General features: G+C 41.5%; 1 protein-coding gene across 9 annotated transcripts in view; it reads right to left on the bottom strand.

Moving 5' to 3' along the window:
• Positions 1–15,987, bottom strand: part of MAP2K5 (mitogen-activated protein kinase kinase 5) — a 281,469-nt gene that overhangs the window by 36,714 nt on the left and 228,768 nt on the right. For all 9 annotated transcript variants that reach the window (XM_008016128.3, XM_073012274.1, XM_008016127.3 and 6 more), the window contains 2 exons: positions 15,826–15,887; positions 12,773–12,818 (listed from right to left, as the gene is read on the bottom strand). In XM_008016128.3, the coding sequence (XP_008014319.1) occupies positions 12,773–12,818; positions 15,826–15,887 (108 nt within the window). The remainder of the gene's footprint in view (positions 1–12,772; positions 12,819–15,825; positions 15,888–15,987) is intronic.

The following is a 15,987-nucleotide window of genomic DNA, read 5'->3' as shown; positions in this document are numbered from 1 at the left end:
TTCAGCTAAACTATAACACCTCTGCACATAGAATGTGCTCAGTAAAAAGTTTGTTGAGTTAAAGGTAATTTCTCCCAAACTCGAGGAACATCATTTCTTGGAAGTTGCCCATTTCTATACCCATGATGGCAGAAGTGGAAAGGTGGGAAGGTTTGTGACCAGACAGCTGTCAGGACACACTCTGCCCTCAGTTTTTGCCAAAACCAAAACAACAATGATTACATAAATTCTCACAGCTTCCCCTCAGATAACCAATTAACAGACCAGGGCAAACTGTTGGTAATTACTTTCTCTTTTGTGTTTTGTCTCTACTGAGGTTCGGGCTTCAACCAGGCCCCCCGCCACCTGGGGATGGGTGGAGAGTGTGTGCAGCCATCTGCTCTCTGCCTCGACCATGGCCCTGCGGATGCAGCCTGTGGCATCAAGGTGGAAGGGACCATAGGGAGGGAGTTGAGCAAAGCAACCTACCGGGGCTCTGGCTGCTGAAATCCTATAAGTTTCTCTGCATGGTCCTGTATTTGTATTTAGTTTTATTTTTCTAACTGCAAGAAATAGTTTGACTTAGTGGAAATTCTCTAAACCACAATAACAATCCTCTGCCTACTATGCAACAATGGGTATAGCTCTGATGTTGTGCAGTAGGACAGTCCTGTGTTCTTCCTGGCTGTGTGACTCTAGGCAAGAAAATTAACCTCTCTGAGCCCCAGTTTATGCATCAATAAAATGGGAGTAAGAATAATCTTTATAGTGTTCATGTGAAGGTCAAATGAGATAACTTAGATGAAAGAATGCTCTAACTTGTTTAAAATGTTTTCTCTTATATAATAAATCCATTTTCTAAAGATTATAAAACAGGATCCTTTCTGGATTCATCTTCAGCCCCAAGTTAGGTGCAATTGTTACTTCAATCTCTTCAAGTTTGTTTAGAGAAAATAAATTGTAGTATGAATACTGGCTAGTGTGGCTATTAGAGGCTCTGGTACTTTTCCTTATGACACAAGCTGCCTTTCACGTGTGTGCAGAAAATATTCTCACATACATACCCAAATGTCCGTGGGTCCCAGCTCACCTGTCACTCCATTCTCAAAGCCTCCCCAGACACCCCTAATGGAAATTCATTTTACCTGTTAAATTCATACCATTTTAATTCAATGACCATTTATTTGAGTATTCTACTCAGGCTGGAGACTGGGCTAGAAGCTAAGGATACAAAGATAAGACATGATCTCTTCCTCGAGGGATTGTGGTCTCCTTTATTGACTGTTACCACAAGTTACTGCCACAAAGTGCGAGGAGTGCACTAATAGAAGTATTAGTCAGGGTGAAGGGTGACATGCAAAAGGAAGTCCTCAACCCACCTGAAGCACGCTTAGGAAAACTTCACAGAGGTTGTGCCAGTTGGGTCTCAGAGGTGGAGCAGAAGTTCACCATCTGGTGGTGAGGAAACAGCACAAGCAAAGACATGACTGTGTGAGGACGCCTCACGCGTCTGGCGACTGCCAGAGTTTGTAGCACAGGACTCCACAGGAGTGGCCTGAGGTGAACGGGTAGGCGAAGGTGGGAGAAGGTGAGGGAGGGTCTCTGGCGATTCTCGCATTCTATCCTGTGCTTGGTTGTGTCTACCCTCACCTTCCTCACTGGACTGTGAGATGGCTAGGGGGTCAGGACTTGAGGCTGACATGCTGCCTCCTCGGCGTCAGGCAGGATACCGGGCACAGAGTGGACGCTAAGACATAAAAATGGCGAGTGCAGACTGAAATGCACATCTGTGATTCCCACATCGGCTTCTCTCCCTGTCTCACAACAGTAGAAAAGGCTTCTGAAATACAAATCTGCACCAGACGTGCAGAGGTTATAATTCAGCCGGTCCCCTAAAAGCCATCCTTACACCTTCCTTTGGTGCTTAACCCACTTTCCAGATGATGCAGCACTGCTGCCTGCACAGGAGAGCTGAAAAGGGGGCCATTTCTGAAGGCAGGAAGGAGACAGCGCCCAGCCGAAGCTCTGCTGACCTCCCTGACAGGGGGGAGGAAGTCTTGTTCTGGAGAAAGGACTTTCCAATGCAGAGCTGGTGCCACAGGCCCTGCATAAACCAGCATTCCAGGGTTGCCGATCTGCCTTCCCCAGAGTTAGAGCAAGAGTATTCCAGAGGCAAAGCTGTGGCTTAAAAAAAAAGTCATGTTTAATTTAAAAATTAGAAACTGGAGCAGGCTGTGAGCACAGGGGTTGATTGAAACAAAATTTAAATTCCTGTCAAGCCCATTTAAACACGGGGGCCCTTCATAGACAATTAGCTGCTCCCTGTGAATGCTGAATAAACTCAGGCCTGGTCACTGTGAGAAGAGAGGCGCCTACTGTGAGGCGCTGAAAAAAAAAATTAACTAAAATCAGGCTGTATGAAATATTTAGCCTTCCAGTATATCACAGGGGTTTGAAAGTGTAAACAAGACAAAAATCGATTCCTCGGTGCCCTCAAATCAATCCCCCAAAATGGTTAGGGCATCTGTTTCTGCTAAATTTTGTTTACATCGGCAGATTTGCCTTAATTGCAGTTGTTTATCTCTCATTGTCCCTGGGGCCCTAATCTCCCGATTACTAATACTTAACACTCATTTCACATCTAAAGCTACTTCTAATCCTCAACAGGTTTGGGGGGCTCTTAAAATTATTGAAACTGCAGAGGCGGGAGACACTGCCTCTTTGTGAAAGGAACATTTTCTTATCTACTACCAGCTGGGCCCAATCATCACCAGGGATGGCGACAACAAAGGTGCTAAAAGGCTCTTCCACAATGACTGCTGCTCCACTGGGGATTCAGAGGAGAAAAAAGAGCTTTGATGGAAAAATCTGAACAAGAGGCTAAAGCAGTCCAGCCAAATAAAGTTACTGTCATAATCAAATGCTGTCAATCACCATGAAAATCCAATTAAAAATGTTTCAGCACAGCCCTCTTAAGTGGAAAAAATGTACCCTACTTATACAAATTTTTGTCAACTCCACACCAATCCCACAATTAGAAAGCCGTGCTATTAATTGAATCCCCCTCCCCCTCAAATTTAGAAAGAGATGCAGGCCATTCAGAAGCCTTCTGAGGAAGCTAAGACACACACAGGCTAACAATTAAGAGTTAATCGGGTTACATTTGAAAATTCCATTTTCATTTGTGTCAAGGGAACCTTTGCACAAATAAATGAATGGTACCTATTCTCCTACTTCAGAATCAGTGACCATTTATATGAAGAGAACAGAGAAACGGTAAACCAGGATACTGGAAAGAAACTAGTCCATGCTCCAGCAAATGTCTCTCAGTAGACCAAGGCCTAATGTTTAATTCTAATCTTGAAAATTAAATAGAGGACAGTAGGCCCAAACGTCTCCACTGCCTTTCTGTAGTCTCTAAATGGCTAAGTGAACCTCAAATTATCTGCAGGCAGATTTTGCCCCTCAAATAACTCTGTATCTGAAATCACAAGACTCATAATCCCCAAAGGTCTCTCTCAAAACTGCTACAAATTAAAAAGCAAACAACCCATTAAACAAATCCAGCTGGTACAACTGTAAATAGGAGCTTTCTAATATTTTCCCCAGCTCTTAAAATTCCTGGTTAGACTGGTTAATAATTGATAAGAACTGCATCTATTTATCGGTGTGTACTCACAGGAAAACAACTTTGCTACCTTCAACAGCAATTCCCAAATCCCAGGGACTAGTTTTAGGATCCTTTTATATTTCTCCCACAAACGGCTGAATGTCTCTGGTCTTTTTCAACTGAATCTGTTATTCCCAAGAGCTGGGGAGTGGGTGGCATGCATCTGATGTGCAGACAGATAAAAACCTTCGGGTCCCCTGTCGTCAATCTAACAGGCAAAGATGCTGCTAGCCAGGAGGTCTCCTCTAGGTTTTGGCTCTCTAATAACCTCTGGATGTGGAGTTACTTGCTTGAGGTAAATTCTCAAGTGGTCAGAATGCATGCCAAAGATCATACGTGCTGCCTATCACCACCTGGTTAGCACCTCCTAGCTCTGCCCATACATCCAGAGTGGGATGGCTAAACCCTGGAGCTGGTTCTGATTGGTAATCCTCGTGCTATACTGGTTGTTAAATGTTTTGAATATTATCCCTGTATTCAAACATTCAATATTCAAATATTGTAATATCCTAGAAATTTTATTATTTTGGCACCAAATTTTCTAACTCAGATGATCTCTCCTAGCAGGAAGTCAAACAAAAACCTTTTTTATCTGGCCACATATTCTAGTGTGGCCACCCTAATTTACACTGCATACTGTAATGTCCAGGGATTGCTTGTTCTTGGATTAGTTTCTTCAGCTTTACTCTGAGTTCCTGGAGAACCAGATATATGTCTTGTTTGTCTTTATCTGTTCAGTGTTTACTTTATCTGTACAGTGTTTTACTGGATTGGATTAGAGAGAATAGCATGTGTAACCAACACTGTTTTGCCTAAATGACAGCAGACTAGGATAGGCACTGAATTATAAGATCATGATCCTCCTTCAAGGAACTTACAATCTAGTGGAAGAAAAAAGGTATTAAACCAGTGAGTTTCCCCTCTGGCTGTCCTTGTAATCACCTAGAGAGCTTTAAAGGTTAAAAAAAAAAAAATTACCTGCTCCCTGGCCAGAGCTTCTTTGATCCGGGTTGGGATCCAGGCATTTTTTTGTTTTGCCTTTTAAACCTCTGAGGTGACTCTGATGAGCTGCTAGGGTTGAGAGCCGCTGTACTACATGGACTAACTTGTGGCCATAAGATGAAGATATAATTAGATGCTGCTCCAACCTAGACACAATACATGCTGAAGGGCTTCAGAGAAGGAAGCACACAACTGTGAAGGCGAAGAGGAGGGAAAAGCCGCAGGGAGGAGGACCAAGACCTTCCAAGGGAGGGGAGAGGAGGTTCTTTTAGGCTGAGGGCACCACTCAAATAACAGAAACTTTTTTTTTTTTTTTTTTTTTTTGAGACGGAGTCTTGCTCTGTCACCCAGGCTGGAGTGCAGTGGCGCAATCTCGGCTCACTGCAAGCTCCGCCTCCTGGGTTCACGCCATTCTCCTGCCTCAGCCTCCCGAGTAGCTGGGACTACAGGCGCCCGCCACCTCGCCTGGCTAGTTTTTTGTACTTTTTAGTAGAGATGGGGTTTCACCGTGTTAACCAGGATGGTCTCGATCTCCTGACCTCGTGATCCGCCCGTCTCGGCCTCCCAAAGTGCTGGGATTACAGGCTTGAGCCACCGCGCCCGGCAGAGAAACTTCTAATAAGCGGAGTCATGGCCAATGAGGAACTAATGTGTAACGTACTTTAAAGACCCACCTTAGCCTCCCCACTGCCGCGAGCTGCCGCGAATCTGGCATGGCGCTGAAGAGCAGCCCGACTGATCCACTTTACTGCATCCAAGATAACCAAACTCTTCCTGTGTTCAATGAATGCTACACAGCTTCACTGTGCCTTGAAACAAGGTACTGGGAAGATGACAGTCCAATAAAACACGAAAGAGGCATTACAGACATGAGTTCAAATAACTACAATCTTAAACAGGCAAGTCATCACTGTACTAAGAGATCTGACTTGACTGATGGAGGAAAAAAGTTATGCTTAACTGGGAAATTAAAACTTGTCAGATCACCATGATCAAGGAATGACAGACTTTATCTATATCTTGCTTGCTATGTGCATGTATATAAAGACACATACATACACACACATATTTATCTGCTAAAGTCTTGTGAAAAGATTAAGTGGTCACATCTATGGAAAAACAAAGCCTGTTTTCTTAGGGTTATAATCTCTCTGTTCTTGCTGAAGTGCTAATGTGTCATCAAAAATTCAAATTAAAGCTGTCTGATTTAGTGCGATCTCAAGTATCCAGACAGTGATTCTGCCGTTGTAATTATGTGCAATTAAAAAGCTAAAATCAACTTCTTTACTAGTGGGTTCCTCTTTATAAGCAGACACAAACAGATGATTTTAATGGCCTTCAGAACTTAAAAAAAATCCCATGGTTGTCAGCTGGACCCTACGTGGGGCCCCCTTGCTGTTGTGATGACTTTTGTGCATGATGGAAATATTCAGTTGAAGTTACAATCCCAGCCAGTATTTCTCACTGCAAATTCTGGGTGGCATAGCTAATGAGCTACCTCCAAATGAACAACTGAAAACAAAATGATGTTTACAAGAATGAGTGGCCAGACACATTAGGAGTCTGGCCCTAAAGGTTCATTTTAAAACACACTCCATATGACACAGGTAATAGCTATCTGTAGTGAACTACATTCAAGTTCACAATTTATTAACCATCATTAGTATTTTAAAAAGCTTAGATTTTTGCAAGCACAGGGTGGATGAGCACTTTCTAAGGGGGCTATGGAAATGCACCTTTCTTCATCTTTGTGCTCAGGGCACAGGTAAGCCCCGGATCAAAATAAACCAAAACTTATCTTTGGCACATTTAGTAGAATGTGGTGATTATTTCGAATTGATCTGAGCCCCATGTTTCTAGTAAGCAGTAACAGATAAGAAATCCCCCTACCCGGCCGGGCGCGGTGGCTCAAGCCTGTAATCCCAGCACTTTGGGAGGCCGAGATGGGCGGATCACGAAGTCAGGAGATCGAGACCATCCTGGCTAACCCGGTGAAACCCCGTCTCTACTAAAAATATACAAAAGAAAACTAGCCGGGCGAGGTGGTGGGCGCCTGTAGTCCCAGCTACTCGGGAGGCTGAGGCAGGAGAATGGCGTAAACCCGGGAGGCAGAGCTTGCAGTGAGCTGAGATTCGGCCATTGCACTCCAGCCTGGGCGACAGAGCGAGACTCCGTCTCAAAAAAAAAAAAAAAAAAAAAAGAAATCCCCCTACCCTTCTGCTAACCACAAAGGATCATGCTGCTCTCACAGAGGTAAGATCCTTTTCCATCTTTCCTCGTGACTTCCCTAAGACTTGCTGGTGACCCCCCCCACCCTTGTTTACCTGCCTTCATAAGACCTCAGAACCCTCCCTTTTCTTTGAGCCATTCCTCAGTAATAAACACTCTCCCTACTTCAATAGCCTAAATAAAATCACCCTCTTAATTGTCCAGTGCATTTTGTCTTTTATAGCGGTCAGAAGATTTGGGTCTAATAAAGAAACAAAGCCATTTGGTGTGAAGCCCAAAGTCACACTGGAATTTGAGTGCTGGACAGACAAAAATCTAACATCATGGTTACCCGGATTTTTAAAAGGGACCATGCAGATGTGCAATTTATCATATACCTTGATTAATTGAGAGAACAACCATCCATACTATCTGAAAATGTAATTACAATCAGGTTTGGAAAAGCAGAAAAGCTACCAGTGACAATTTAATTTAGAGGAGTTAACATCTCTTAGCAAGTAATTAAATGTTTAAACAGATTTTTCTAGAGCAGTTTGGTGTTTATTAGCCCCAAAACATTACCACCTCTTATACATAAAGCCTTAGCTGAGAAATGAGATGCCTTCAAGTTTGCAGCTGCTAGGATGACATGAAGGAAAAAAATCCAAAAGTACTATTCTGATTTTAACTGATACCCTGCCTTCTGGACCCACGCCAGGTTGGTGTATTTCCAATGCCACTATTTACTTGCTTTCTAAGCAAAATGTCAAATTTCAATTGCAAACTGCATCCTGTGTTTCTTTTTAGGTGCCTGGATTGAAAACCAAACCTGAGGAAATGCTAAATGCCTTTAAAGGATGCCCTACTCTGGAATGTACAAGGAAATGCACAAAATAACAGGCATTACTAGAACCTAAGGAGAAAACCCATGTTTTTAAACAATTACTAAAGCAGTATAGTAATAGCATAGACAATTTCTTCGCCAGCTTGTTTCTCTGAAATTCTCTCTGCCACTGAACAGCTAGAACAGATAATAACTATTAGTAAATCAAACTCCTCTGCAATATCCAGCTGTGCCTCACACATTTACATACAGATAGAATGGGTATATGTTTTTAATATGTATGTGATACGTACTTTTACCACAGCCGAAGTGCATGCTACAAAGGAGGGGGAGAATGGGAATCAGATCAGCATGAGATAATAAAGTGGCCTAGATAAAGTATTAGCCAGCGATTGATCTCAAACCGGGATGCTGCTTCTTCTGACCTGATTACTTACTATGCATAGATTCCATTAAATAGAGCTTAGACACGGAAAGCTTCTGGAAACACTCTAAATGCATAGAAAGATCTACCATACTCTGAGCCCAAATTGTAACTGTGTGGGTGCCCACAGCCCACACCTTCCCTGCTCAAGTTAAGGCCCACAGACAGGCTATGCAGGGAGGTTAAAGGGCTGCCTGACGCTGGTGCAAAGCCCTGCTGAACCCCACAGAAAGCACCCCACTCCCACCCCCAAGCAGGCACTTTCCTGCGGAGTGAACACCTCCCTCCCTACAGTCAGCTCCTGGCCAAGTAACTCTAAAGGACAGAAGCAAAGGAGCTTAACAATCATTGAGGGTCAGGGTCCCCTTTGAAAAATGAAACAGTCATGAATTCCTTTTTGGATGAAAAGGCACATCTCCACATGCATAGATAACTTTGGATGTAATTTCTGGGGCTCTGACTTCCTAAAGTCACAGACCATCGGTCAAGGGCTGCCCCCTCGGTTTTGCAGATAAACTGAAGTGGAGAGGGGATGGGGAGTTGGCTGAGGTTACACAGTGAAGGGACATGGTGGAGGTTCTCCCTGCTAAGTCACATCCTGACCTTAGCTACCAAATAACTCTGAAGGAAGATTAATTCCTCAGAAGGAATTCCTTGTGGTTTAGAGAAGCAAATGGTGTATACAGTAATGTCTCACATATCCCTTTTATTTCAAAATATTTAAACACAGAAGTTGAATAGCAAAACCAACCTGAACGCCCATCTTAACGCTCTCATCTTAGGCTGTCTTTGTTCCTGAGTTTAAGGGTCTGATTTTTATGTTTTAGGATCCTTCATTTTGATTATTGACAATTAAGGGAAATTTCTCTACCATCTTTGCACTATTGCTCTCTCCCTTCTTGCTGCAGTCCTATCAATCCTTTCCGACTGGCAAGGGGCTGGCTTTTTCCCACATAAGCCATGGAATCCCTGCATTGTCTGAAGCCTGCTGAGCATTCTGTCTGCTACCTCCTCAGGGTCTCTACTGTCTGAAAATTTGTCCCTAAGTTTATTGGTCCCAGTTCACAGAGCTGGGGCAGCACTGACACAGGTCTTTCCTGTGAGTTGCGGCAGTGTGATTTAAAAGCAGATTCTTTAACAATGGAATCATTATCACAGGAAAAGAATTGGAGGTGGAGGTGGAGGTGGGGGTGGGGTTCTACCTGCCTGGTGTCGGCATGCTGAATGTTCTTGGCTGCCTACATGCTTACTTTACCTTTAAAGCAAGGTTTAAAGCTGACTCCTGATTTCTGCAATCGGCTCTTAAAGAGTTTAAAGTCACAACTTTTCAAGGATGAGGGACCTCCCTATACATGAATGGGAGTCCATTCAAGATAATTCACTCAAGAAAAAAGATCCATGTGCATGGGTGTGCTGTTTCCAGGGTTCCTTCTACAGAAGGGGAATGTCTTAAGAGATTGCCCAGCTGGTGGCGAATATGTTGCCTATTTGAACTCCACCAGGTCAATGTCGAAGGGGTTTCTGTTCCAGCAGGCACTAGAGGCTTCACATTGTTCTGAAAATGTCTGAGACCGAGATATACTTATGCTTTGCCCATCCTGTTTCCTTTGCCTGGAATGGCCCCTTCAAAGCTCTCTATTAAAATTCACTTCATCCTCCAAAGGCCCCTTTCAAATGCTACCTTCTCTACCCAGTTTTTCCTCATTTCCCCAAATGGATCTCCACAGAACTCTGCAGTTCTTTTATAATAGTTACTTCATTCTAGTTATCTGTATACTTACTATAGCCCGAAAAGACTATCTGTGTGGCTTCCTCTACTTTATATCTTCTGCTGAATCTAGAACAAGACTGTGCACAGTGGTCTATCAACTACCAAATTCAATTATTTACTGGGTTCTGAGATCTCTTAGGATGATGTAGATGCTGATGATAAAACTTTTGAGAGAACTTCTGACGTAGCTTAATGGCTAGAAAACCACAGCAGCTCAGATGTATCCTGGCCTCCTCCAAATGTGGGCATTAAATGAGTTTCTTGGTCCAACTTTAAAATACTTTCACTTAGGATATAAAAACCGAAAACTATCGTAAGAACAACCACACAAAGTGGAGGGCATGAAATAACTAAACAACTAAATGAGTTCTAACACTGAGATTTAAATGGTCTCCAAATTCCAACCTTGAGTTTTGCACTCATCTTTAAGACTCACATGGTCAAAAACTGCCAAGATGATGATTTTATGACTCGATAAGGGGTATTCTGGTATAAACAGTGACCCTACCACCTAAGTGCCCACTCTGCATTGCCCAGACCCAGAAGTAAGGGTGATCTGGCCCACCAGTCCTATATTCTGATTTACTTAGGCTGGGATTTGCCGTGTTCGCTGGTCAAGGTCACATCTGGAGTTCATATAAGAGTTCCCAAATAGTGAATTTATAACTTCCAGTATTTCCAGCTGCCCATCTCTAATTTTCTTTCTTTGATTTGGAAATCAAATTTTCTTTCTTTGATTTGGAAATGGAGGCCTACAGGGAAACCTTGACAATCCTGCAGACCTCACATCTGAAGCGGCCCATGCAGCCTGTGCTGGTACCCTGCTGGCTGGAGTAACCGTGCTTGGGAGATAAACTGCTCTTTTTGTGAAAGGCACAGGCCCCCACCCAGAGTGACAAATGGGCTCTATAGTTCACGCATTCCAGAGGAGGCTCTCGGCTTCCAGATGGGAGCACCATCAAATAGGTTGTAGGCGGGGAGACAAAAGGAAAAATTAAAGCCATTAATATGCTGGAAGGAATAAAGAGGCTGGTTCCTTAAGATTGGGCCCCTAGGATGTGGCTCAGGTTCCTTAAGACAAAAGAAAACCCACTTTCTTTCCCATCCCCTATTGGGCCCAGTTTTTGCCCAAAGTCCAGGCAGGGCTCACTCTCTGACCACAGCAGCTTCACATATAGTCTATTGTTCCCTGCCTCCTCACTGAGCCCTGCCAAAGCAGTGGTGCCTCACCACTGCTATACCTCTGGGAATGCATTCATTTAAAATCAAACAGTGAGCAGTACTAGAAATAATGTTAAATTAAGTATGGAATGGTGCTTCCTGTGACTACATTTTTCATTGTATTTTATTGATTTATTGATATTTATTAATTAAAAATGTGGGACAGCACACAACAGGGTGTAAGTTGTAAAGAGATATATCTAAATACCTATGTTCTCTCACACACACACACACACACACACACACACACATCACTTGCTTTCAAGGCACTGAAAGTACTCACCCTTTAGCCTTGTCTTTATGATGTGCCACCCTGGAGTGGTGTTTCTTACCAATATATACATCCATATACATTTATGGGTGTATGTGTGATCTGCAGATGTTTTATTTATAAGTGGCCAACTCATTGCAGCATTGAAACATGCATTTACAAACAAATATCTGTTTTATGAAATGTTATTCCTTTGTTTTAATAGCTGAGCTATCCAGCCATAGCACAATAATACACAAGGTAAATGGGTCTCCATCTCTAGAACCTGTTCCAAGTTTTCTCAAATGTGACTAACTGCAAGAATTTTCCAACCATCAAAGAGACCAAAAAAAGAGACCAGTTTATTCTAGACATGAAACCTGCAGAGTTATAAATTGCAGAGGTTTTTAGGGGTGATCTTTAACTTGAAACTACCCTGAAAACTGAGATTTTGCTCTAGGGAACACGAAGGAGGAAAGTACCTTCCTGAAAAGCATTCATGATGCAAAAAGGAAACGTACTGTTATTTTACATTCAAGGATGAAATCCATATTATACAGAAGTTGGGGCACTGAAACTGTTTATTAGGTTGGAGTACAAAGGATGAAAACCTCTGAACTGGTATCTGTAAAATGTGTATTGTTTAAAGAAGGTGAAAGAAAATTGGTAGGAATTTGCTCTGACTGTAGAAATCTAAAGGCAGGGAATGGTATGCAAAACATTAGACAGAACAGACTATAATTATTATTTACTAATGCTCGATCCTAACGTTATTCTAACAGCTTGTGCATTGTCAAATCAACAATCTGCACTAAATAAATGACCATTTGGGAATTGTTAGGAGTATCTCTGTTCCTCTCCCTGCTTGACTAAAAACTGTCATTTGCAATCAAAGAAAGCTGCCTTGGAGCTGAGAACACAGCACTGGCAGCCTTGTAGCTGTCTCTTTCTGAGGAAAGACCAAAGATTCACATTAACTTGATCTTTTGCAGCCAGTCTGATTTCATTCTACATGAATCTAAGAGGACTCCATGCCACATTCAGAAATTTTTTGCAGAATTGCACTAAAAACTTACTGCACTGATGATCTTCTGTTACCAATCCTCTGAATTCTAAAAGGTTCAATAGCAAATGAGGATAAAGAGTAACCTACATTAAGTTTGTGACCCTTGATAAGGCAAATGAAAAGTGTTCTGCATTAACTTTCAAAAAGGCGGTGGGTTTTTAAAAAGTAAAAACTATTATCTGAGGATATGAGCTTCAAAAACATCTACCCAAATGAAGTAAATAATGTTGCCTTTTCAGAGCCTATGGCTGTTTTAAAGTCCATTCTGGACTTTTAAACAGAATGTTAAACAAATATATAACTGAGAATTCTAATGTAACTAAAAAAATACACTTACCATCAATTCTTCAGGTGCTGGCCTTTCTTTTGGCTGTTTTCGCATACTATAGTGGAGAGAAAAAAACTGCTCATATTATCTGTGTCATTTGTATATTTTTGCTGTAATTTCTACCCATGGCTATTTGTACTGGAATTTGAATGTTTTCAAATTCATCATGTTCAATTCTCGGCCAAAGTATTAGCATATATTCCCTTTCTTTTATTTTTGTCTTTACTTAGTCACATTTCTGGGGGACATTATGAGTAAGAAACAAAAAGTTTTTTTCTTACTTTTTCACTTAAAAAATATTTTGCAACACAATAAAGAATGAATTTAAACAATGTATCCTAATTCTACTTTTGAAGTTAATGTGAAAAAAGCAGCAATATTCTCTTATTGACTCAATTATCAATTTATTTCAAACTTAAATTTACAGAATATCCTTTTTTTTTTTTTTTTTGGTAATTGGGATAAGACAGTAAGGAAAGAAACATGACTGTAGAGTCAAATGAGAATACATCTCATTCTTTCACTATTACTCCAAATGACAAGAAGTATATAAAACAGGTCAGGAATCTAGATAATGCTACAAAATTACAAGTGGCTTGCTGTAGATTATCTTGACTTGCATTTGTTTTGGCAACAAGGCAAGTTGATAATTCATTAAACCGCTGTGGGACAGCTAAATTTGTTTAAGCTGCTTAAAGAATCACATTCTTCATACAAAATATTTGTCTTCCATGCATTAGATATAATTAGTAGCTGTAACATGTACTTAGCTATGTGATGAAGCACTCACACATGGGATGAAGGTGACTGGGCAGCTGCCTACTTGATGGCTGTATCTGTTCTAAACTCAGACTGTCCATGGGATAAAGTCATGAAAAGAGATTGCTGCTTCTATCACTTGGAAAAATCACACAGATGCTTTTTTCTTTATATAAGGCATTCTTCCAACAAGCAAGAAGAAAACTCTTCACATAATCTCTGCATTTGCTGACAATACCTTTTTAAAAACAGATTTAATGATCATTTGGTAAACAAGAATTGGAGTTATGAACCATTAATAACATCGAGGACATTTGCCTTCCCTATAAATAACCATATGCACCTCTCAAATACTGCATCCATTAGCAACTAATTCAAGCTGTCTCGCCAGTGGAGTTGGTAACAGTCCTAATCTGACATTCCAAAGTAGCTGTATCTCTTGGGAAAACAAGGCTATTACCCACTATCATTTCTGTTTCGGCTTGACATCTGTGGAAATTTGAATACAGGTTATCCCTCCCTCTGTCTCTATAAAACTTTTAAATAATAGCTGATTAATTTTTTGGACAGGAGGGAGGTGAAGCCTTATCCACTTTTCTCCCTGCTGCTCAGACCAGCCCCACCCCCAGGTTGGTCTCAGACCACACAGCGAGATAAGATTAGCGCTGCGATCCTGTCACAAATCCAACATTTTCTCCAGAGCAGAGAGGGTGATGCCCAAACGAGGCGCTCCAGGCAGTAGAGGAATCGCATGGTTTGTGTTTCAATTTTTGCATTTCAAAATGAGGCATTACCATGTGTAAAACACAAGGTACACATTACCATGTGTTTTAGGAATTCCATGTAAAGGAAATTAAGAGGGATATATATTTCTGGGTAATGGTTCTAACATCATTAAGGAGCTTCAAAACAGCTCAGGATTCCAGTGTTTAATCAATATGTATGCTTTTTTTCCAACATGGCATGCTTTGGAAATACAATGTTTTCAGAGTAAAAATAGTTTTTAAAAGCTACACTATATTATATAAGTATTTTAAATAAATAGAAACATAGTGTTAATAAAATTTTTTTAATTGGGGAGAAAAATTTCTTCCCCACATATATTTTCTATGGAATATAAACTGTATGAGACATTTTTATTAAGAGGTAACATGTTACACTTAGTCAAAAAGGTGATAAAGCTTGACATTTATATTAAGGAGTATTTCTTGGTTTCCCTTTAGCGTAATCATCAGATGGATCATGGTGGGAGGGGAAGGGGATGGCGCACAATGATTTTGGTTAGCAAGAATCCTGATAGCATTACTTTGCCACACCACAGAAACAAGGGTTTCTTTCAGTGGGGTCTGCCCATTCATTTTCCAGTAGTGGACATGACTCTGGGAGAATGAGGACTTTGGTGAAGGAGGGAAAGAAGACCAACGTAGTTAAGAAGGAGTTGCGGTTGGTTTTGTCTCCTGCTTTGAGGATGATGATTCCTATGTTCCTGAATTCCTCCTCTCTCCTGGGTAATTTCTCTGTGCTGGAGTGAGGGAGAGGGCAGGGGAATAATACCTTGGCCTCCCAAGGTCATATCAGTCCTGCAGGACGAGGGAAGAGGGAAATGATGGTGAAGGGGTAATAAAAGAAAGATGTGGTCTGCTAGGAGGAAAAAGGCAGAAGGCTGGCAAAGAACCTCCTTGGCAATAAAATGCTTGTTTCTCCAGGTATAAAATGACAAGGAGTTGCCTAGAGGCTCTGAGGGCCCCTGTGGCTCTTCTCAGTTCTTTAAGGGTTAAAGTGGGCTGAACTGTTTTCATAGTCTTCTAAATGTCAAATTTCATGAAATGGGACCCCAGTATTGTATTTAAAATACAACCAAAGATAAAAGTTATTTACTGAAAATCCGATGAATTAATAAACTATGCTGCTTCCACTAAGTGACAGACAGTTTGATGGGTAACTTGAGGTTACATTAATAAAAATAAGCTTTGTATGTCTGTTCAATAGGGGCTATAAAATTGTGTATTTCTTTTTTTTAAAAAAGCATGGCAACAGTATCTGTGCTTAAAGAAGTATCTTGACTTTCAGCAGTTTATTAAATCAGGAAAAAGATTCTGAAGTATGCTTATGACCGTTTGTGTAAATAACGTTTACATAATTTAAACAATTTCTTCAGCTTTGCCGCCCCATCTGCCCAAGGCCCCCAAGTCCCTCCTGTCTCCAAAAGGAAGCAGGGAGAGCCATAAGGTCTCACGGAGCTGCCGAGTTAATGGCATGTATCATTTACATTGAGGGCATGGCATGTTTGTAAACGGGCTCACCACTGAGTGATGAAATGTACAAACGGCTCCGAGAACTCTCCAACTGGAAGGACGGGCGAATCCTGGGATGGAGGAAAAACATGTCACCAAAAGTCACAACAGTTCCTTCTCTTTCTTTATATTCCCCATCCACCCATGTGAAGGAGCAGTGTAAAGATGAAT

This window comes from Chlorocebus sabaeus, chromosome 26, assembly GCF_047675955.1.
Source record: "Chlorocebus sabaeus isolate Y175 chromosome 26, mChlSab1.0.hap1, whole genome shotgun sequence".
Classification (NCBI taxonomy): Eukaryota; Metazoa; Chordata; class Mammalia; order Primates; family Cercopithecidae; genus Chlorocebus; species Chlorocebus sabaeus.
Note: the sequence above shows the minus strand (reverse complement) of the source record. Positions and strands in the feature narration are given on the sequence as shown.